This window comes from Melopsittacus undulatus, chromosome 1 (assembly GCF_012275295.1).
Source record: "Melopsittacus undulatus isolate bMelUnd1 chromosome 1, bMelUnd1.mat.Z, whole genome shotgun sequence".
In the NCBI taxonomy this organism is placed as follows: domain Eukaryota; kingdom Metazoa; phylum Chordata; class Aves; order Psittaciformes; family Psittaculidae; genus Melopsittacus; species Melopsittacus undulatus.
In genome coordinates this window covers 8,820,337-8,845,442 of record NC_047527.1, presented here as the reverse complement: position 1 = coordinate 8,845,442, position 25,106 = coordinate 8,820,337, and the positions used below count along the sequence as shown (strand labels likewise).

General features: G+C 45.1%; 1 protein-coding gene across 1 annotated transcript in view; it reads right to left on the bottom strand.

The window, feature by feature from the left end:
• KCNQ3 (potassium voltage-gated channel subfamily Q member 3) overlaps positions 1 to 24,069 on the bottom strand; it is a 189,660-nt gene extending 165,591 nt beyond the window's left edge. Inside the window, exon 1 of the mRNA XM_034063092.1 lies at positions 23,738 to 24,069. Within this exon, the coding sequence (XP_033918983.1) occupies positions 23,738 to 24,066 (329 nt within the window). The 5' untranslated portion in view covers positions 24,067 to 24,069. The remainder of the gene's footprint in view (positions 1 to 23,737) is intronic.
• Between the last annotated feature and the right edge of the window lie 1,037 nt (positions 24,070 to 25,106).

Genomic DNA, 25,106 nt, shown 5'->3' with positions numbered 1-25,106 from the left:
AAGTAGTGCCAGTCCAGTACTGCACTGCAGTTCTGTTCTGAGTCTGGTATGGACAGCCTCTAATTAACTTTCACAAAGACTTTATTCATTTAAGGAGAAGATCACACCATGTTCCTGCCTGAGATAGAAGAGGACAGAACTCAGCCCCTGCAAAGATTTTCTTCCTGTCCTGGATTCTTACATTGCTGCTGCTTCTTTTCAGAGGGACAAATTAAAACCTCCTTCATCCCAACATTTTTGTCATTAGCTTGCCGAGGGAGTCTGAGAGCTATGAAGTCCCTCCTGATGTCCAAATGAAGGCAGAGCTTTCTCAGCACATCAAGAAAGGATCCAATTTTACCCACTGGCTGTACAGTGTGCATCTCAATGCAATCCCCATTCAAAAGGACACTTCCCATGTGTTTGTGTAATATCACACAAGTAAATGGGATGTTGTCTCACAGAGTACCTATTGAATAGACTTGTTATTTTTTCCACTCAGCTACAGCAGCTCTTTCTCCTTCTGCCTTCATAATCTCACCCACACCAATTTTTTAGGCTATGAACCTGTTATGTTTCAAAACCCTGCATTTTTGCTCTTCTGCAAAGACACAATAGCAGTGGCATTCACAGGCAAAATCAGAACTGAGTCCCTAGGAAAAATGAGAAGATCATGATTTCTTTATCATCAAAGTTTAAAGAAAAAAAAACATATTTGAGAGAGCTGGAAATATCCATTTCAAAGTTTGAGTTTTGGAAAGCTTATACATACACACGCGTCTCTGTGATTGCTTGGTAACGTAAACCTTCTAAAGGCAAAAAGAATGAATAAAGAAGATTAACATATATGTAAAAAGCTGCTATAATTATCACAAAAGGACTCTTGTGGTTAGGACCACAAGAACCCTGCAAGTATTTTGGGATCTGTATTGGAAGTGGGAGTCAGCACCACTAAGACACACTGCTTATAAGGTACCCAGGTCATCTGTAACTCAAAATTCAATAGACAAATGTGCTGAAATTTCTTTCAAAGTGTGTTTACTAATGGTGATAAAATGGAGACACTATAGGTCTAAAGGGATTTATTTCTTTCTTGGTTAGAAGCACATATAAAAGCAAGTCTTGTTTGGAAATGGCTTTGCAACTTTTAACTCCTAAATAGGTGCTAACAACAACAGCTATGAAGCTGATTTATGTACAAGGACCCCTGTGCTTTCTCCAAACCCTAAGGTACAGGCAGTGCCGACAGAATATAGATACATGTTAAAGACTCTGCTATTTTATCTTAACAAAGTCTGTTTTATAACCGAGAGGAAAACTGGAATATTTGACTGATCTTTATATAATCTGCTTATTTTCAATACCTACCTTTTCAGCTTTGCTGCCTATAAATAGTCCTCCCTCACATGATACAGCATACACACAGATCCCTTGCATCTCTGCACGTTGTAGGTACCCCAAGGAAGGGTTTACGCATCCCTAAGCTGTCCACATGTCAAGAAGAATATGGGCATGGGCATGGGCAAGAAGGAGCCACAGAGGAGCCACGTGCTCCAAAAGGCAGCAGTCTCACAGGCACAGGGCTTACTACCCTAGATCTGTGCCGCAGCATCCAGTCCTGACTGCAGAGCACACCACACTGGTATCACTTGCTGTGAAAAGACATTTCACAAAACCATAATTAACATTTAAAACAGCAGTTGCAGTTAAGACCTCCTCAGATAAGATGCCCAAATCTGTTTTCAATAAAAGCATTTTAATTGCTTTAAAGGTTTTATTAAAATCCCAGCAGACCAATTACAGTCAATTGTTTCCAGCTTCTACCTGCCTAGTAATCATTCAGTTCACAACAGTGAAAGATGTGTGCTCCATTACATACTGTCCTCTCCCTCTCTCTGGTAACCACATTTTTCACTCACTGCTTCTCCCCAGGTAGTCTAGCAAATTTGGATTGTCAGCCTCTTTTGTTAACAATATTCTACCTTACACTGAATATGGGTGCTCATGTATCAAAGGGTTTATGATGTTTAAAAAACAGGCAAAGATTCCCCCCTACAAACAAAATACCTCATGGCCAAGAAAACATTGTATCTAGAAAAAAAATAATCAACATATAGGAAATTTTATGCTTGAAAAAGCACTAAGTTTAAGAAGGAAATAAAAATTCTGTGTAGAACATTCTTTGCATTGGAAGCTTACAGTGCAAAGAGCTAGCAAATCCTCACCATTCACATAACCACCCATTCAGCTCTTCATGCCATGGCAACAATGTCATTAAATTAACCACCCTGTCAAACAGAAGAAGCTTATGAGGAAGCACCACCTTGGGTTGCATCACATGCCCATGGCAGGTAGGGTTGAAGGCACAAGAGTCACAGCAAAGTGCTACATGGACGTGGACTGCTCAGTGGGACCATGACCCTGCTTTGCCTCAGCCATCACATCTCCTCTACCCACCACAGCCAGAAATGGGCCCCAGAAGTGAGCATAATGCAGCCATATGCATAGCTAGAGGTTATTAAAAGAAGTGTCTAAGGGGAGATGCCAACCGGGAAACACTTCTCCCTTCTGAGATGTAAAAGGCTGAGTCTGTGCCCTGCAGGTCTGTGAGGTCAAGGAGTCACTGTTCCTATCAGTGATGGTGTCTATACAAGTGTATTACACACCAGGAAGTAAGTTTGGTAGTTACTGTCCATGGTGACATATTAGCATTGACTATGGGCCTGGGAACTTTTACCTACATCATGTTTAGTAGTGGAGGTTAATGGCTCTTTAATGACACTGCCTTAACACACCAAAATGAAGGAAAAAACAAACCCAGATTTTTCTTGTTTATAATCTGTTACCCAGACACATTGTTCAACACCAGTAGAGTCATTTGTGAAATCAATGATGACATTTAAAATGGTTACACTTCCAAGCTAAAGCTGTATGTACATACGTTGAACAGCTTCCCCTGGTACCTCTTCAGTTTGCAAAGTCAGAAGTGCGGCATAAGAATTTCCTCTACCTTGGAAGTTCTTTGGGGTTCTTTTTGGAAGGGAGCTGTTTTGGCCTTTTAATAGCTGACTACAAGAACTAATGGAAATCCAAAAGACATTTTATCCAGCTCACTTTTAATGTTTTTCATCTGTTGTCTCCAGAATAAGCTCTCTCTATTCAATCCACCACAACCAGCAGTTTTCTAGCCAGAGATTTAAATAAACCAATGAGCAGTGATTTGCCATATAGGCATGTCTAAAATTAGCTGCACACTTCTGATTTCCAACCTCTGCTCCTCCCTGGGTCAGACTACAGAGCCAAAGGGCACAACGCTGAAAGGTGCCCATATGCAGAAGGTCTCATGGCTTTGCCAAAAGCATGTTCTGGGAATTTATGCACTACCAACCTCTCTGCAGCAAGTTTATGTCTTAGCTCATTTCATCTTCACCAGAAGATCCAGCCAACTTCCAGCTCAGCTCATGATACTGGAAATGCCACTGTTTCTTCTGGGAGCCCTTCAGTGTGCTGTTAGAGCTGCTAACTCATTTCTCTTTCTCCATTCATGTTGTCAGTGATAACCTCCAATGCATTAGCACACTAGACAAGGATCCTTCTGGAGCAACCATCTGCAGCTGAACTGAGAGAGGTTCTGTGGCTCATCGTTTTTCTTCCTGAGACACAACAAACATAGAATCATAGAATCATAGAATAGTTAGGGTTGGAAAGGACCTTAAGATCATCCAGTTCCACCCCCCCCCTGACATGGGCAGGGACACCTCACACTAAACCATGTCACCCAAGTCTCTGTCCAACCTGGCCTTGAACACCACCAGGGATGGAGCATTTACAACTTCCTTAGGCAACCTATTCCAGTGCCTCACCACACTTACAGCAAAGAAGTTCTTCCTTATATCCATACTTCTTCATATCCAACATCTTAGAGCAGAAAGTGCTAATTTGTACACCACTGAAGTGAGGTCTTCAGAACCTTCAAGGTTCATCCAGGATCGCCTATTTTGCAGCTCAGACTGAGGAGCAGGCACTGAGCGAGGATGCCCCATTAGAAGCACTCCACCACATTTTGCAAAGCAGAGGACATTGCCCTTAAGAAAGCTTAACCATTACATTCTGGGCTTCAGTGCTGATGCCAGAGCATGGCACAAATGCTAGGAGACCATTTTGTCTGATAAATGTACCTGAGCCATGACAATTCCTGTGCTTTCTCTTGCCTCCTGCTGGGAATAGCAGCTTCTCCCACATCTGTGCCAGCCCTTATTGGTCACACATCAGACCTTTCATTGCACACATCTCAAATGCATTAGTAGCACTGGCATAAGCTGGAAGATGCAATGATGCAGGAAGCTATCTCACTGACTTTTCTAATACCCTTTCTTCAAATTAGCCATTCCTGCGGTGTATTCGACGTTATTAAGAGTTTATGCTGAGGGCAAATTGGGAGTACTGTCAATGGTTCTAGTTCTACCTTGCTTCCTCTGGATCCACTTGTTATTCCTTCTAAATTACACCGAAAATATAAGGTGTTTGGGGCAAAAACCAGTTTGTTCTTGCATATTGACTCCCAATTGTCAGTGTCATCCCACTGTACCAAGTTCTGGCCATTATAATTACTAAATCTTTCTTTCTCGAGCCCTTCTGGCCCATCTCTCCTCACTGTAGCTCTCCTTACAACTTAAAACAGATACCTCACAACAAGACCCGCTTGCTGAGGAGATGCAGATTGCTGCCTGCAAGAGCTAGACAGGCAGGTGAAATCCAAGACCTGTGTCAGTGCTGCCCACATCGCCTGCATACAGCAGCTCCACATACAGGATCCAGACTTATGAAAACAGGCTTTGCTTTCCAGAGTTGACAGAAAGCAAGCCAACCGCAGCCTATCTGCATAAATCAACAACATAAGCAACGTATGTGAGCTGAGCACTTGTCATCAGTAGGATCACAACCCACCTTGAGATCTGCTCATAGGATTTAGTCCATACATCTCCCAAGATGCAGCAGCAGCAGCTGCCATGAAATGCTTTTGCTCACAAGCTTACAGTGGCCCAGAAGAGGAAGAAAATGTGATCTACAATTCTCTATTCTCAACCACCTCCTTAAATCCTCTGCATTCAATACAAGAAGGGCAGAGATGAGATAAAGATCACATAGGGGCAGAGGATGCACATTGGCTGCATTTCTTAAATCTCCGGTCCTCCAGTGTCAGTTGGCTCAGGGAAACAGAAGGGAATAGTAGAGTTCAGGTTAAGTGAATTTAACAAATCTGCCTAATCTACCTGGAGCTTATATGTGACTGGGCAAGATATGGCTGAGAAGGAAGATGGATGGTACCTCCAGACCCATCAGAAACACAAACCCAGCTGTCTCTGGCAAACAGAATGCAAATGCTCCACCCCACCACATGCTGTGTATGAGCAGCCAGCTGCATAGGAGTACAGACAGTAGCATGACCATGTATGAGCCACCAGCCATAAAACCATAGATGTTCTTGAATGAACGCCATCACTTTCTTTACTCCACTCTCTCCAGCACTATGAGCAGAATAGTCACCAAATCCCAAAGTCAATGGCTCCTTCATCCCTGGTGAGCTGAGTTGATATAAAAGAAGATGAATTAGCAGCCCTGAAACATGACAGCCTTTCATTAGTTTGTCAACAACAGTTTGTGTGTCCACACCTTCCAATACGGATAAGGCATTCCGAGGCTTGGAGTCCATCCTCTCAGGAGCAGTGACACAGCAGAGGCACCCTAAGAAAGTCATTTAATCTGTGGCATAACACTGCCAATGAGGATGTCAGCTTTGGGGATGGCTTTTGTGTAAAGACTGGTTAGAGGAAACAGCTTCTCCAGTGATCCCTGACCTTTCATTCCCAGTGTCTTCCCAGAACACACCATGGAGTGTTGAAACCCCAGTTCTTGGAGAACAGTTGCTGGTATTAAACCATTGCTACCCCTGGATACCAACTTCTACTTACTGATCCACTCTTCACACTCTTTTCACTGTCTGTCCCCTGGGCAAGGAAGGAGCAGTCTGTGAGAATCAGCAAATACAGAACTATGCTCCTTCCAGAGGCTTGTTTCCGTGCCATGCATGCAGAACACTAATAGTACTGGAGCACTGAGACTACTGATTATTACAGGAATCATAACTGTTTCCTTGTTAAATTATACCTGTCCCTGCTGGTAATCGCAGCCATTTTCCATGTCTTGTTATGCACAAACATGGACACATCCTGGGGCAAGGTTCCTCTTTTCTATGTATGAGCAGTGTACAGCACAGGAGGCACAGCTGGTCACCATGGACTGCATCACACTGGGGAGGTCATTTGTGTCTGTGTCTCACCAACTTCTCAGGACAAGGTTGGAAGTTCTATGGTAGCAATGTGATGGGACCTTAAAGTGCTGGAAGGAGTCTGCAGTGCTAAGGGAAGGTACAACGATGCATAGCCCAAAGAGCTTTCATCTCTGCTTGTCCCTGAAGGTATTTCTATAGTTTGCATAAATGCCTTATGAACGATTTCTGGGTCGGTAAAAAGGCACATTCCAAATAGGAATTTCAGTTGTGACGATTATGTGGTACATTGCTATTTCAAGCACACATTCATAGCTACATCAGACATAACCTTTGCCATCACATTCACCTACCATTATTTCAGCTTACAATGTGACTGCACATTGCTAATAATTTCCTTATCTCCACCAAAGATTATTTGGGGGCTTAAAAATGGTGTCACGACATGAAGAATAATCTCCAACTAAAAGCCTGATGCTGGATCTGCTGACTCAGAAACAAGGCCAGTGAGAGTTCCTTCTGCCTTAACCTAAAAACCAAACCAACCCACCAACCTGCAGGGAATGTCCTCTAGACGATATGAAAACATAAACAGAGAATTACAGAAGGTCTTGATACCACATTGCAGGGCACAGCAGTACATGAGTCACAGGAGTAAAGAAACTTGTTGAAGAGAAGTCAGGCCATGAGAACAGAGAGATAGGCTAAAATCATCACCCCCACTTACGTGCTGCAAACTCTTACATTACTGTGGTTTTGTGGTTTCTCTTAATCCCCAGCTGGTGCAGTCAGGATATATCAGGGCAAACACAGCTGCTATAAAAAAAACAGTGCAATTTTTACTTCATTATTACAAAGAAGATCTGGAACACCTGACCATGTGCTGCCAGCCTGAAGAACCACAACCTGACTGGTACAGAAAACTCCCTCAGAGGTAATAATTTCAACCAGCAATGTCTACAGCAGGCATTGATTCAGACCTGATATGGCATGAGGCTGGTTTCCCATGCAGTAATGGTGGCAGATGTGATTACACCATTGAAGCCTAAGACCCAGCACTGGCTTACTTCTGGGACAAGGGTTGAAGCTCTAAACTTGCTTTCTCTTTATAGATACTCCTGCGTGGTTGTTATTTGAGGTAACAGGGAAACTATTCCTAAAGTTGATTAAGCAGAAGTGTAACTGCCTTGCATCTCATTGGCATGTATTTTTGTAGCTCAAGATTAGATAAAGCTATCCCTCTTTTCCCCCATTGAAGTTACATTTAACATGCCTTGAATATGCTACTCCTTTAGTCTCGATTTTTTAGACCTTCTTCAGGTTTTGCAGCTAAACCATGAAATGCAGGAGCAAAAAGGAGGCTCAGGATGAGCCCCATATTGCCACACAGCACACTGTCCTTGGGTTTCAGCTCTGAAATCTGTGCTCTGCACTAAAATAACCAATGAAGTTTAACTCTCCTGCTGTTTGGATGCCAACACGTAACTCCTAGCTCTGTGCTGCCAAGAGACGATGGCAGCTATAACCTGTGCAGTGATGGATTCATCTCAGAAACCATGGTCCCCTGGCTGAACATAGAGAAGGCTCAAGAAACAGCTATTTTCCATCACTGCCTGGCCAAGACACCTCACTGCTGACCAGGTCTTGGGCCTGCCAAAGGGTCTCCCATGCAGCCAAACAGCAACAACACCTTTCACTGAAGACATTCTGCAATTAGAGCTAAACAGGCAACTTGCCTGAAACAGGCACCAAAGCACCAGTAGGGCAATTATGTTGTTTTCTGTATACACGGAGCACCTTCATTAAATAGCTCCGAACATATTCACCTACAAGAATAGCCTTAATCCTCCTCCTCCTTCTGTTTTACCTCTCACAGCACAATTACTCCTCCTCCCCTTTGCAGCTTTATTTGTAACATCTCCTTTGCCTCCTTCTCCAGCTCCACTGCCATTTGTTATCATCACTGGAACAGTGTTCACAGCTGCTGGCTTCTTCCCTGCACCATTGCTGCTCCTACCTCACTGTAAAAAACACTGGCCTCATTGCTTATTCCCACCCTGCCTTTCTTATTTTAACCAAGTGGGCTGAAAACCATTCTTCTTTCTCTCTGGACAAGGCAGAAACCAGACAGGTCCATCTGTTCTCCTTACAGGATCAGTGGCAAAGACACTGCATGGACACCTAAAGATTACATCCCACTCTTCAACAGAGATGACAGCTCTGAAGGCATGACCATATTGTAATTACTTTGTTAAATAACTCAGAGATAGAGCTACATGTTTGTGCTCTGGATGGGATAGCACTGACCTGGAGCCCTTTCCAGAAAAAAAAGGAAGGGAAGGGAAGGGAAGGGAAGGGAAGGGAAGGGAAGGGAAGGGAAGGGAAGGGAAGGGAAGGGAAGGGAAGGGAAGGGAAGGGAAGGGAAGGGAAGGGAAGGGAAGGGAAGGGAAGGGAAGGGAAGGGAAGGGAAGGGAAGGGAAGGGAAGGGAAGGGAAGGGAAGGGAAGGGAAGGGAAGGGAAGGGAAGGGAAGGGAAGGGAAGGGAAGGGAAGGGAAGGGAAGGGAAGGGAAGGGAAGGGAAGGAAACCCCCATTCTGGCTTCCAGCAACAATTTCTGACCGCAGCCTTGCAAAGCTATGCTAGACAAGGTCTCATATCTGCATGCATGTAGAGCCTGGGGGACATCAACAGAGTCCCACAGCAACACGAGATGAACTTAAAAAGCATCACAACAAGATTTAGGTACAAGACTGTATCAAAATCCAATGCTGCAGAAATGTAGTGATCTTGGTTTATCTATTTACCTGCTCTAAGAAAGGTGATCCAGACTTAAGACTGTAAGATTTTCATTTTACAGTCATGTTAAGGACAGAAAGGATGTCTCTGTTTTAACCTCTTGTCCAGAGTACTTTGTAAAGTTATTACCCCAGCAAGGCCTTCAACAGTGTGATTAGGGTAAGGTCCATCTCACTTAAAAGTTAATGTTTACAATGTACGTGCCTCCATCTCAGCCATGTATTGAAGTTTCTGTTATAATCAAGGAATACCTCTTTATTTGGTATCATCTCTGGTAACCAGGATGTGATTTATTAGCGTCATCATTCAGGATGAATTGAACAATCACCAATACTCCTGTAGTAGTGGTCCATACAGGAAACTGAGGAGACTGAAACAGCTCGGCTGCATTTAGACATTTACAAAGAACACACTTAGATTTAGTTCCAAGAATCCCAGCCCAATTATGATTACTGCTGCTACTTACACTATGGTGCATTACAATGTTAATAATCCACTTAAAAAATGAGTGGATGGAACTCTTTTCCTGAGTTACTTCATAGCTCTTTTGTTTATCTGTTGCTAAATTTAAACAGAAAAACAACCCCAAAAGCCAACATATTCATGGTTATAACTCAAAGTCGTGCTTAATACTGGTCATGAATACACAGAATTATAGATGTAAGCCCGTATTTTGTAGCTAAGCTACAGGCTATGGTTGTCTCTTGGAAAATTCCCCAAGTTTGGTTTAAAAAGTGGAAAATCAATGATTTCTCATGCAAATCCTTCCAGCAGATATGTGCTCCCCTATTAGACCTTATCATCATCTATATCTAGAAATGAATTTATCTTGAATCATCTTCCAACTGTTGCTATATTGTCATTTACACGATTAAAAAGTCCTCTACTATAACAGAAACTCTTAGCCCTTGTAGCCTGGAACAAACATTGATGGAGCACTCAGATTAATGACTATGAACAGATTATATATTTCAGCTCACTTGGAAATTAACTCTTGGTAGAACAAGTGAAAACAGGCACCACCAATGAAGATGAGCACTGACACATTTCTATCTGCCTAAAATCTCTTTTCTTCACTCATCGCAGTAATGTTTTCTTTAGAGTGCTGTTTCCAGAAAACTATAACAGAAGAGCTTTCCTATGGTCTCCAGTAAAATGTTGCTTTGGAGATGGTTATGCCCTGTTTTGGTGCATGGGAACAATCTTGTGTTCTCATCCCATTTGCTGGGGAATGTGGTGATTCAGGCAGCAAGACAAAGTATTCAGTCCTGTCTATATCTCACTACAGAAAGTTGCTGTCCATTTATTGTTACATCAGAAGCTCCCATCTTGGTTACCAGCACTGGTAGCAAATGGAGCAGCAAACCAGGACCTTGTATTATTATCTCAACTTTGAGAACAACAGTTGCAGATGTGATTCAGGCTGTGTATGAAGTATCAGACAGATCTTGAGTTAATCTGTATGTGGCTAATCTTCCTCCTACCACTGAGACCAGGAATGTGGATAAACCCAAGTGACAGTCTGTATCCTTTCTGGGAAGAGAGATGGGTGTCCACCTCCACTTCATGTTCCTTCTTTCCAAAGAGAACAGCTGAGTCACTGCAAGAAATCTGTTACCTACACAGGTCACCAATAAATCGCTTTTTGCCTAAAACCACCATCACCCCTAGAGCAAAGAGTGATGAGGATCAGTGACTCAGAAGTGTGGGGGTCTGAATCATAACAACCCTAAGAACTTCTACAGTGATGCTGTTTGTGCAGGGACTCTAACTTTGAACTGTGCCTAAAGTCATAAACTGGTCCAGCAGGAGGACCTTACCACTGGATGCTGGATTCAATATCAGGGAGCTGTGCGACCAAAAAGGAAACACTGATGATAATGATACACAAGGTGATTCAGAGAAAACTCTTGCACCTCGCTCCATACGGACAAAGTAATTCCTATTGAGACCTTACTCTGAGGGAATTAGAGGCACAATTTTAAGCCTGACATAGGTGGAATTCAATGTCAGAATCCAGTAAGTTAAAAAAAAGAGATAGAAAAGACCAAAAGGTAAACATAGGTATGTCTGGGTAAGACACAAATTGTCATGTCAGCTCCATCAACCTGCCAACTGAAGTCAGAGTGAGCTCTACTGTTGTTGCCACATAAAGTATGAAAGAAAGGCTAAGGGGTCACATGCAAAGCATCAGTGAGTGGTGCTGTGCTTCACTAGTGAGGGGATGAATGTCACCAAAAGAAGGAGAAAAGATGGGACTGAGTGAGGAGGGGACACAAAGAAAGAGATGGGAAAGTCAGGAGGAGATGTAAAGCAGGGATAATTTTCTGGAAACTGAATAATTCTTCCAAATGTTGAAAAAAAGTGGAAATTTTGAATTACAACAATATCAGTAAAAAAAAATGAATAGCCATTGAGAAGGATTAAATATTTTCAATGAACTCTACTGATTACACCAAAGATTATCCCTAGCATTTCCCAGTGTCAGCACTCCATAGACAATGTTGGTGCTAGTCAGCCTTGAGGCAAGCAACATTCTTTGTGGTTTAATGTAAGTGTTGTTTCATCCACAGAGGGTTGACCTGCCCAGCATCTCAGTCCAGATACTACATCTCACTTCTGTCCATATATATTCAGGATTGAATGAAGTAGGAAGAAAGGAAGACTCCATGACTCCGGGCCTAGAAGTCTGCCTGTTATGAGAAATGCACAAAACAACATATTCCATGAAATGCAACCAAATCTATCACTCCTCACAATACAAAGTAGTTCATATCTTGGACATGCACAGATCTTAACTGGATATAGCTCTGAGCAACCTCATTTGACTTTGGAGTTAGCCTTGCTCTGTGGACTGGACTGCATGCCTCTAAAACCTTCCAAACTAAATGGTTTTAAGGTTGCAATAGCCACCTCTCCCCTACAGCTCTAACATCAGACTTGACCTACACCAAGAAATGGACTTAAAGACAGTGCTTTGCTTTCTTGCCTTCTCCAGCTGCACTGTATTTGTTAACTAAACAATCGTATTTGTTAATTACATAACTGCATTTATGAGGGAGGAAAAATCCTCTCTTCATTTTGGGGAGCAGAGAGGGAAGGAATTACTCCATACTTACAATGAAGCCAGCTCCCACTGTGAAGGAAACAAGCCCTGAACACTGTGGTGTGAGTACGAACAACTATGGGACAGGTTGGTGCTCGCTTGTTATATTGCCAGGGGTTCTGCATCTCTCCTATTTACCCCATTCCTTAAGCTTACTGGGAGGGCATGTTTGCTGTGGCAGGGAAGTACCTCACCAGAGGTACAGGACATTGCCTTTGGCACTAGCAGAATATCAGTAAAAAATGAGGGTCCAGAACAAGCTTATGGTGCAGCAGCCAAATCCAGTTGTTGTTCTGACTCTAATGGATTTACTCTACATTTGCACTGACATGACTAAAAGAGGTTGCTGGCGCAGTACTTCTGCAAAAACAAGCAAAACACAAAGCAGCAGCTGTTAAAGGAATACACCACCACCCAAAAGTGCTTCCTTATGTCAGGGTGTTTTCATGCATCCAGATTTTGTACAGTTCTCTGATGATTTCAGCATTAGGTTCAATGATGCTAATTTACTGATTCAGCTGGTATATGAAAGTGAGTATACCCTCTAAAATACTGAATGGTGCTTACATTTCTATAAAGCTTTACAGAGAAAACTATAGCCCAGAAAAAAACAGTCTAAGCCTATGAATGACCCTCACAATCACCCTCCTTCATCCTATGCCATTCAAATTAACCTTCAACATTTGCTACAGGCTTCAAAAGGACAGCATCCAAACCACTGAAACTGTTTCCTGGTCCCTAAAATGGCACCTTTTAGAAAGCAGTGTTGCCTGTTCATTGATTTGGGGTCCAATTTTGGGTGGTAGAGACAAGAGGAGCAATGCAGATGGACAGAAATTCAGGAATAGGAAGGAGGAGAACTGCTTCTGGCCAACTCCCACCAGAGTTACGCCTCTGCCCAGGTAAAACCCAAATGATCGCAAGAAGATGAAGGGAAAACAGCCAATCACAGCTCTTGAGTTTGAAGCTTAGTACAAGAGCTGGTGCTTGGTTTGAGCATAACCTCAAGATCAACTGCAACTATGATTATAAATCAAGAGCAAACTTATGGGAGGGCTCAGGGAGATAGACCCCATAGCAAACCAAAGAACAAAGGAAAGGTGGAAAGGCAAAGTTAAGACTCTCAGCAACTGAAAGCTATTAAAGCTGCTGCAATCAGAAGCGTAAGTAGGATGATGAAACTAAGGACATCAACTACACCATGACATTTTTCTTTGGCATAATGTCAGGGATGACTGTAGTCCTGTCATGGCCTGGGATAATAAGTAACCACATACGTATAGCTCTTGAGGAAAGAGAATTAGAATTTTATGTTTAGCCTAATATTAATAAAAGCCTATGTAATAATGAGTCATATTGCTCTCGCCTTTAAAGGTAGGACTCATCTGTCTGAAAGTGGATTTTACTGCAGTCATTTAACAAAGATCAGGTCACCTATAGACAATGGAGAGTTGCTCAGTGAAGCTGAAGCTATGATTTATCTCCATCTAAAGCAGACCCCTACATCTGGCTGGATGAATTGCTCCATAAAATCTATTGACTGTATTGACTAAATCTTGACTGACTATAAACAGAACTTAAATACCTATTACACACACAGAACCGTACATGAGCATATCTAAATTTAGTGATCTTAATGTGGCTTTGTGTCCTGCCTCTCAGGTCAGGCAAAAAGTTTCACATCCCTCAGAGGTTTTCAATGTAAATACCTAAATCCACGTTAGTCACCTAAGGTCTCCTTTGTGGAAAGTCTGATGCACTACAAGAGATGATTAATCTCTCCTATTTTAGAATCACCTTTGGAATAAGATTAATTGCACTCCAGAAAGTTCTATTTCCTGTTTTTCTTCAGCAGCTACAAAAGGAGTCCAGATAACTACCTCAGATAAGGCACTAGATGGATAGGTCCCATTGTGACTGTTGAGAGACTGCCTCTCAGCCCCTGAGAAAAAGCAGGGAAATAAAGTTGTTTGAAGTAGTTTAGCACTGAAGAGAGACATGTATTTGAGAATGTACTACATGATAACGCCATATTCTGAGAGCAGAAACTGCCATGAGCACACATCTGCCAGATCTCACCACCCCTGCACAGTGTCATTGCACCCAGAACATGACAAGGTTGTGGAGCAACATCTACAATAAGGAGTGAGGCAAAATTGGGAGAAATGTCCAATCAGCACCAGTGCAACTAGCAGTATCTTCTTTAGTGTGTTATACAGATCAGAAGTTTGGGAATGGTCAGAGGGTTCTTCCTCCTGGATTAGTGCCACCAAAAAAGATCATTTTTGTTCTAATATGCCAAAGGTGTTGGGGTGAAGTATTTGAACCTCCATAGGAGTTTGACCAGCACAAGGAATGTTGAAAAGGAAAAGGCAAAAGCCTTGGCAAAGTTCCATGAACACAAAGGCAAGGATGTAAAAGATAAAACATGTTATTGGGCATACACATAGGGTGAAACCTGTATTATTTCAGTGGGGCAGGATTACTTTGGTCTTTAAGTGAAGGGTCTTATCCCAAAGCAAAGGAGTTTTTTCCATAGACATCAAGGCTGTAAGAACTCACATATAATAATTATGTTTACTGTGGTAACCCAAAGATGCTCAGTCCTGCTGTCTGTCCATGAGGCCAGCTGGCATGACCGCTGTCCGTATCACTGACCTCACTTGCCTCCAAAGCAGGGAGCCACACACAGCCTCCTACTGGGAGCAGTCCCAGGTTTGTGGCAGCACTTGATCTGTGCCCAGTCACTTAGTTGTCTCAGACAAAAACCACAGCACAGGTCATTCAAAGATGTTGTTTTTGGCCAGCACGTGTCACTGCTTGGGAACATCCCCAGCACGACTTTGCCAATTAGTCTAGACATAGTTAATGACTACTCTTGGCATGAGAAAAGCTGCTGCTGTAGCTGCGGTATAAAACTGGTTCTGAGCTGAGGCCCAGTGCATCTGGTGCCACTGTGCAGACGGTGTCTGAGGTCAGCTCTGGGAGCCTCAGCTGGTTGTGTGCATTGAAATTCTTCCAGCATGTCTCACAGGAGCAGCAGTGTTAGCAAAGGTAGAAGAGCAAATTCCAGTTCATGTAATTACCTTCCTAAATTAATTCCCCTGCAATTTCAATCAGCAGCTCTTGACTTGCCCTCCTCAGGGTGTAATCCCTCCTTATAAGCACCCTGATCAGTGCATGGAGAGGCACGAGGGGAGCAAAGATAAGCAGAGCTGATGCTGCACTGCTGAAAGCCTGGTGGGCAGCTCCCCACTGTGTGCTTTGGGGATTTCACTATCAGTCCCTCAGCAGCTTTACTTGCTTATGCTCCATGCCCACTGAAACCAGAAAACTGCAGACTCTGTACTTGCAGGCAGTGGGAATGCCTTGTAAAGCATCTTCTGGCTTAGGATTAACATCTCTGTTGTTCACCTGATGTTAGGTATAACCCAAATGTAATAGCTCCCATAAAATATATAAGAACTACCACTTGGATGGATTGGGAGATTTAAGCTTTCAGCACTGCTTTAGCTCTACTCTAGCAGCGGAAGCATTATGAACATTGAACTATTTTGTTATGGGAGGTGCACACCATGTCACAGGCATGAAATAACTGAGATGGGAAGATAACAGTTAAATGCTTATCACTGAATTAAATAAACAGAGCCCAACAATCAATTTTGAACAAAAAGAAATGAGGAAACATTTCTGATTTGACACAGGTGCAATGTTTCGTAGCATCTTAGTTCTAGTACTAACCCAGATGAGTAGGAGAAACTACATGAAATTAAAAACTGGTTTCAGAGTTATAAATAAAGCCATAACAAATGACATCAAGTTAACCAGGAAGGGGGGAAGTTGTTATTTAGTGAAACACTGAATAGATTTTCTTAGTTCTGGTCTTGTGAAGTGCTTCCTTAATGAGCTATAAAAAGAATTAAATTGAATGTTAATAAACCGATGAAGTACCAATCTGGAAGGTGATCAAAACACCAGTGGGGACAGAAGAGAATAAATAGGAAAAGCATCTGAGATTTAAAGGAAAAACACCACCGAAGAGCCAACATGACAATCACAAACTAATATGGATTGGCAAAGGAATGCAGAGCGCACGCTGCAACACAGCTCTCAGCAACAGCTCTGAAACCAGGGAGGACAAGAGAGATTCAAGTATCCATAAAATGGAATCAAGTCTATAAAGTTAAAGGAAGCAAAAGACAACAGCCAGCCCAGACAGGATTAGGATTCCTCCACTGCTGCTGCTAATGGACCTGTAATGCTCTACCACCGTGTACCAGCAAGCTAGAGAAAACAAGTAGGAAAGACTTGGGCAATATTAATGCATGTAGGAAAAGGGCGTGAGAGCACATGCCACCTCAAGAGATACTGGATGCATCTCATGTCAGGGTCTCAGCATCTCTCCAAACTGAGATTTACCAGTGTTGGAGATAGGCAACTCCAGTTCATGCTTTTTAAAACCTATGCAAACGAGCAAAAGGCAGCACCTCTAAGGAGGGCAAGGTGTTATCCTGGTGACCATAACCAAAGGTGGCTATTTAAGGTACAAAAGGGATGAAGGCCTGTGGCAGATACTGTGGAGAACTGTAGCTCAGTAGGATCTCACCAGGCCCAAGCAGAGCAGCAAGCTGGTTGTGCAGGGGATGATGATGATATCTAGTGCTGCTTTCCATCAAATCTCAATTATCTCGTGTGCTTTGGATGACCCCAACATCACCTTGGATAATTTCCTCCTGACATCAGTGGAACCTCTGACTTGCTCCAAATTAAACATGCTCTTAAGCTGTTTGCTCACTGAAGGCTGGGGAAGGCAATTTACAGATTCCCAGCCTGGAAGTTCTCCCAAAGTGCTCTTTTCTAAAGTAGGTTACCATGAAACTAAATATCCTTGGGCATGCCTCTCTCCCAGAAAATGCTACATCTCCCACCTATCATCCTAGGACAGAAGGCAGCGTATACTTAATGGTTCTTGTGGACCATACTTCTTGTAAAGCTATTAATATTTAAGTTATCCCATTTAATACAGTATCTGCCAGAAGCAATAGCAGATGCAATGTCTCCATGGCTCCATTCCTTCTGTAAAGTTCCACTCACAAGAAGGGAATATAGCATTATTAAATACAAGGAGGAAATATAGTACTTTAAATACAAGGAGGGAATATAGTACATTAAATACAAGGGAATATAGCATTATTAAATACCAGAATACACATTATCATTTATTTATACCATGCAAGGCTGATCATGGTAGTATCCAACCATCCAGCTGCCTCGCTATGTCTAAGGTCACCAATCTATTATCTTTTTAAACAAGATGTAAATGATCTTAACACTCACTTGACTGTTTTTCACTTGGAAAGTTTCTTACAGCTGCTAAATAAGATCCAATTTACCCAATTTCAGACCTTGTCCTTGAATATTCATGCTATCACCTGACCTTGCACATGCCTCTCATTGCAGGATATGACTTTTTACTGACCACAAAGTACAGATTTGTGCTTTACATATACACACAGGTTTGTATATAAATAAAGAGGACTTAATCAAGTGATATTTGAAGACAGGGAGTCCCAAAGAAAGAACAGAAAGATGCCGGGGAGTAGCCTTTGGGGTGATGTTTAGGAGTAGGAACTGCTGGGGTGCATTCATGATCACTTGCACGCACTCAAGCACACAGTGGTACATCTATAACTGATGCTACATCTATGTAAGGATTTTCTAATCCAGATTTTTTTAATATGCACAGTCTTTGGTTACTATTTTTGCCATTAAGTTTGTTTTGAATGTTTCTACATTCTGCACCAAAATGAGCAAAATGGGTTTGGAAAATCTCTCCCTGCTAATTTTTAAGACATTTCCCTAAACTCCATCTCAGATTAAAAAAGAAGAAGTAAAACCCATGTGGCCTCTCCACACAGAGGTATCCAGACCCTGCTGTGCCCTGATGATCTGATGGGTGCTGTAAGAAGCAAAGAGAGGCACAAGGAATGGAGATGGCTTTTAGATCCAATCAGACTCCAGACACTGATCTGCCATGCTGAATATACTGCAGTCTTGGCTTTACTGCTGACAGTGCTTCAAGGACCACAGGGGTAGCACTGAGATGGTGTTGTTCTTCACTACCAAGTTTCTCAACAGAGAAGAAAAACACAGTTTCCTGGCTGCTGGAGGAGCTTTGCTGTATCACTGCTCACCAAAACGATGACATCTAGGTCTGTTCAGTACAATACAAATTTACAGGAAGGCTGGGACTTCTTTCTGAGGGGTTTATTCCTAGGCTGAGCTGATGCCATCGAAAGCCCAGTTGATGATGCCACTGGATGCCCCAATGTTTGCCCACAAGTCCACCCTCCCTTGTGCATCACCAGCCACAATGGATCTCAATGACCATCCACATGAGGCTGCATCGCATGGTGTGAGGGGGATTGCACTTGCAGAGAGGTGCTCAGGGACCCCAGTCTCAAGGGGGTTGGGGGACATTAAGCCTGTGGTACCAACAGCCCTGTGCCTGCAGCTCCTGCGTGAGCAGCACCAAAATTCGGCAAGTTAGCAGGGTAACCATGGCAACACCGAGCACCAGCTGACCAACCCAACCGTGGGTACCCATGCTGGGAGTGGGTCTCACTGTCAGGACAGATGCCCTAGCAAGGAGATATGAGGCTGTAGGTGAAAACACTTATCACAACCAAAGGGCTGGTCAGTGATTTCAGAGGTAGTTTGGGTGCCTAAGCCAGTGCTGGGCACCTCCAAGCTGCTGAATTGATTGTGAAGCTACAACTCAGGATCCCAAGTCACTCACATTATACAGCCTGTGGCTTGCCCAGTCTCTGCTGCCTTTTCTCATTCCTACCAGCACACCCCAGCAGCCAGTGACTACAGCCTGCCATGAAGACTGATCCCATACACTGAGATACAGTCGGATCTCACTAAACCACACACACGAACCCAGGGAGGGCTCCACAAGCCTCGGCAGAGATGCAGCAGCAGAGGTGTGTGGTGAGGTCTCCAATGACTAAGACTTCATTATTTTTTACAAAGTATACTGCAGAATATTTATCCCTGCATTACGATGAATTAGCATAAATAATTAAAACAGAGCTCGCATTGGTGAACACAGAAGCAAAGGGCACTTGCTAATGGACCAGGTTTGCTCTGCTGCTCCTGGGACTCACTTAGAGACAAGTCCATGCCAAAAAGACCAAGGAAGGATTTGCATTTATCCTTTTTACCCCAGACCTGTTCCTATCTCACCCCAGATGGCTGACACAAGCTGGTGGATCAGCACACCTTATGGAGCATCTCCCATAGGGCAAAGAGGAAAACAACAGTAAGTCCCCAGACGTTCAACCTGCTCCCAAGTCCCACTGCAATCTCTTCTTCAAACAACCCACCTACGATCAGTCATGCAAGAGGTGCTTCCCAGAAATGCTCACAATCTGATGGATCGCATGACTCTGCCTTCTCTTTTTATTCCAGGTATTAAGCAGTATAGAAAGAAGATTGCATGGCAAATAGGGAAGGGTTTTCAAGTGCTCCCCATGGTTTTCCTCCCTCAGGAGCACGTATGCTCTGGTGATCTACACCAGCAGAGTGCAGCCAATATTGCAGACTTTCCCCAAAAAAGGACAATTTAATCCCAAGTCTTTTCCTAGCCTTATTTTTCCCTGAAAGTAAAGACTGCAGTTGTCTCAGAGGAGGGTATGAAAATAAGAATATCTCCTAGCTACGTCTCTTTCAGCATCTCTCTTCTTTGAGACTGAAATTTTTCCACAAATTGATGATCTGTATTTTGTTCTCTTTCTGGCCTCTTTCCATTACCCACCAAATATTTTGTGCTTACAATTAAAAACGAAATGGAAAAACAAGATCGTGCTTGTTTGCAGTTCTTCATTCGATTCACTTATGCATCTGTGCATAAATAAAGCATTTGGATGCCTGCTGGAGGTGAACAGAGCTCGAGTCAGTCTCCCTGGCCAAAGTACACATCCCATGAGGCACAACTGCAGGGGTTTCCTGCAGTATATTGTACAGCTCAACATGAAGGAAAACACAGTAAGGCACTGGAACAGTTATACCTGCAGGGAGATGAGCTATGGAAAGAGCAGGGTTAGACTGTAGCCTGTCCTGCAACCCCCAAGAGTCACTTCCAAGCCAAATACCACAAAGCTTAAACCACATTTTTTAATTATTTTTAACATTTTTGACTGAAAATGTTGTCTGCCTTTACAGAGGTGAGATTTCTTCATGGGAAAATCAATGTTCTCTTACCAACTACACCATTAAGATATTGCCATATTGCCAAGAGTGAACTCTGGTGTTGTAGCAGAAGAGAACTGCATGGGTGTTATGTAGATCTCCTGTCTAGCAGAGCTGTCAGAGAATACGTGTTTTCAGATGGTGAAGGAAACAAAGTCAGCTTCTTTAGGACCAAATTACCTTCCTCGTTGCTATAAGGATAGGCTTGGACATGCTCACTTGTGTAGAACAAGGAAGAACTGCAAGGAAAATATCTGGTGCTGCTGTCTATAAATCACTGTCAATGAGAGCTGAACACTAAAATTCACATCAGGAATTTGCCCCTTTCTCCCCTGCCCCTTTGTGCCTAGGGCTAGGTAGGGCCTGATCAGGTTTATGCATCATCACTCAATTATTTCAACAGACTAAATCATTTCAGTAGGTCTAACCCCAACTAATCTAAAGAGAGTGTTTACACAGGCACTGCATCAAACCTTATTTATGTGCGCATTGTAACCGTGAGATACACAAAGGATCATGACCCATTTGCAGCCATATGGGCATTGCTGTATGATTTAACACGATCCCATCTGCACCTCCCTTTTCAAAGTCCTGGCAGGCAAAGCTTTTGCAAAGACCTTTTCAAAGCCCTTTCCTGCCCAAAAACAACACCCTTGGTGCGTCCTGAAAGTCATAATCCTCTTTCATCAGCAGCTTCCCACCTCCCGCATCCTGGGATATACACAACACTGGAGTCCTTTGCGTCATCTCTTCATTAAATACCTCTGAACGCTTGGATCTGTAAGGAATTCACCACATCCATCCATGATCCATCCATCAGCTGTCTATTCTCTGTGGCTGCTTGTGTGAGAACATCCTCCTTACTCTTAATTTTGGTTGCATTGTGTTTATTGCAAAGATACTCAGAAGACAAAGTGTAACATGTCATTAAGATAATGACATTAAGATAAATGGGACTTCTCTTCAAAATTAAACGAGCATCAAATCTGTAGATTATATGGAAAGGCTGACAAGCTCTCACCTACCCAAGGGAAAGTGTAAACTGTTCTAGTGTGAAAAGAGGCACTTGGGGACTGCTGGGATGGCACTACACAGTGTCACGGCAGCACCTCCAACACGAGAATCCTTTACACAAGAAATAAATCTAGAAGGCAATTCATCTGAAAGCAAGAACAAAGGCTCTGCCTATCAGCTTAGGTGCTGCATCCCCACAGCACTGCTCCTGCTCCCGAGCAGGTCATCATTCTCCAGTCGCAGGAACAAGCTCTGGAGGCTGTCAGCAAGAACTCAGCACACTCTTCCATTGCTTGCAGCAGAATTCTTTAGTAGGGTTTGATCCTAGAGCGAGGTGAGAGCCCTCAGCTTCACCTGAGTTCACCAGAAGCTGAGAACAGAGACACAGAGTGGCCAACAGCAGACTCAGACTGCAGAGCCCCCCTGGATGTCCTGGGAAGATATGGCCTGACTTCTGTGGGCTGATACACCAGGACATGTGTATCTTAATGCTGTCAAGGATAAGGACTCCTAAAGGTGTCTTTTTTCATTAATGTTGAATTTGGCACTGATTGTCTTAACAAGACTGTTATTAACTTCTGTGAGAGCAGGTCAGACTCACACCCCAGTTTTGCAGGACTAAGTAGTCACCAAAGAGAAGCTGGCTACATGGAGCATTGCATCTTCTCCTAAGAAGGATGAAACCTTACAAACACATGGAATGTTTTCCCTATTCTATGATCCATGTTGCATAAGGATCTCCAGGCTAACCACACACCTAGATACCTAAAATGAATGTTGTAACTTGGAAATTCTTAGACCACTGCAAATAAATGTGAATCTCTCTGCTTGTTTGATCTTCTCTATACTCACCCTCTGTTCTATTACTTATATTCCATGAGCCCGGGCATGGATTTGACCCAGCTGTCACAGCGAGATGCCAACTGCTCAAGGTGCTAAACCCTCACTTGCACAGCATGTGGGGGCTGACCAAGGCAGGATGAAGGAGGTGCCCCTCTGCCCAGACATGGATCTCCCCAATAAGAGGCAGCATTATGCAATACTGAGCACAATGAAGAGCAAGCTCCAGACCGAAGAGTCATCCCAGCATAGCACAGCCCAAATGCTGTCGCTCCCCGCCTGCTAGCACAAGTTTTCCCCTGGCAAAAGAACTGACAAAGTGTCCATATTTCCACAGAAATGAAGCTGAAAAGCAAGCACCCATGTCCCAGGATGCACTTTATGAACAGGGAGCAGAAACAAGTGAGTGATACACAGCAGAGGTTCAGTAATGAGCTCTGCCTGTCACTGTTTGCCCAGGGCTAAATCCCTGCCAACACCAACAAGGAGCTTGCCTGAAGGTAAAATCACAGCCCTGTATTCAAGGTGCTTATTTGCAAGTGCAAAGACTACACCAGTGATCAGGACTCCCTCAGACCCAGCTCCAGGCTCACAGCCCATGCAGCCTACAGCACTTTGCTTGTCTGTGGCAAGCCAACCGATTTCAGAATCACTGCTCAAGTCCTCTATCACGCTGCACACGCTTCAGCAGTAAAGAAAAACATTAACACCGTGATCAATGCTAATCCCTCGGGTTTTCAAACACAGTTCACAACACTAAACCCTACATTTATTTTAATAGGACTCTGCCAACTCCATTCTACACTGCAAGTAGATTTATATTTTCTATATTCCACACGAAAACTTAAGGGAACAGAATTTTTAGGAACAAAACCCAGTGGTCACCAGATTGACTTGTCACCCCTGGGCCACCAAAGGAGTTTGTTTCACCTCAGCTCACTTGTGGTCAGTCTGACTCTCTGGTTGGCAGTTGCTGCAACGCTCGGGTTTCACCCGTCGCAGGGCGATGGTTTACTGGACCAAAACCCGACGCTTTCCATCTGACAGGAGCGGATTCCCTCGGGGCTTCTAACAGCGAGTTTAACCGCACGCCGTGCTCCAGGCTGAACTGAAGCCGACAGCGCTCCCCTTAAGCACTCCGAGCCTTAAAACCGCTCGGAGCTTGATCTTTCTGGCATCCATCCGTTTTCTAGCGGCTAAAACACAGGGGCTCTCCTGTGGCGGTGCACGCACACCAGCGAGACACCGACTGAAGAGAAGCTGCTCGTTCGGGGAACTCCCGACAGTCAATAACTGAAGGAATACCTCCGCTCAGCAGCACCCCCCATCCTCAGACACCTGCCACCCCCCGGGGCTGCACCGGGCTCCCCGGAGCGCTTTAACACCGACAATGATAAAGCAAAACGGTGTCCCCGGGGCAGCCCCGCTCCGCGCCCCGCAGCGCGCCCGCGTACTCACACGAAGGCGTGATAGAGCAGCGCCCATCCGCGGGGCCGTTCCAGGGCGTCGTAGATCAAAGTTTGGATGCGGCGATACTTGGCGTGGTTCCGCTTCACCGGCCGGCTCAGGGGGGTCTTCGCCAGCAGCCCCAGCCCCGGCGGGCTCCGCTTGCCGCCCTCCTCCTGCCCGCCGCCCTCCAGCAGCAGCGTCCCGTCGCGGTCCGCACCGGTGCCCAGGGCCAGCGAGCCCTGCTCGGGGTCGCCACCGCCGCCCGCCGCCCGCCGCCCCTCCGCCACCCCGCCGGCAGCGCTACCGCCCGCCGCTCCGCGCCGTGCCTTCAGCCCCATGGTCACCGCCGGGCCCCGGAGGAGAGCTGCAGATCGGCGGCGCAAGCCCCGGGAGCCCCAGGGCCATGATCCGAGCTCCCCGCCCCTCCCCCCAAAAAATGATTTCTTTATGTATTTATATATATACACACACGTATGTATATATATATAGCGATAGGGAGGGAGGGGGCGAAAAGAGAAGGTGGGATGGGGGCTGCGATCACATCCCCGTCAGGTCATCCTCGCCGGCGGCAGCGGGGAGGCAGGAGCGCGGCGGGCACCTGGGCCGGCGCAAGGCAGGGAAATCATCGCGGAGTTTATTTACCAGCCCGATGCCCGAGCCCCTTCCTTCCCCCCCCCACCCCCCCCGCCTCCTCTTCCTCCTCCTCCTCCTCCTCCTCCCAGCTCCTGCCTCCCCCCCAAGCCCTCACGTTAGGGAGTGGCCCATTGTATGCAGCCAGCAAATAGCCGGGCGCCCGCCCCCCGTTCCCCCGGCCCCGGGTGTCTAGTCATCCACGGAGCGTGGAACACCGGAGACCCCCCCCTCCCACCCCCCTTTTCCCCGTTGCCAACCCCCAGCAGCCGCCTCTGGGGCCGCCGGAGCCGAGCGGGGAGATCCCGGCAGCCGGCGGAAGGGGAGACCCCGCTCGACACCCGGGGATCCCCCTTGCAGCATCACAGCCCCCCTCCCCGCTGCGGCGGGAGGGAGGGGGGGGAGGGCATCCCCGGCCCCCGCGGGGGCTGCTTCCACCGCCGGAGCAGGAAGGAGCGGAGGATGGGGATGAAGGATGCCGGGAGAGGCGGCGGGCGGGCGGCTGGAGGCGCTGCTGCCGGTGCGGCCGCTCCGAGCCGAACCGAACCGAGCCGAACCGGAGCCTCCGCCCGCGGAGGGGGGGATTGGGTACGGGGGAAGGGACGCAACAGCTCCAGCCCCGCCGGTAGCAGCGTTTGCACAGGGCTCTTAAAGGAGATGCTGCTTCTGCCATAGACCGGGCTGTGGTTCTTCCCGCGGGAGCAGTGCCCTGACCCATAGGACCTGAAAGCTGCCCCCCCTCTCCGCT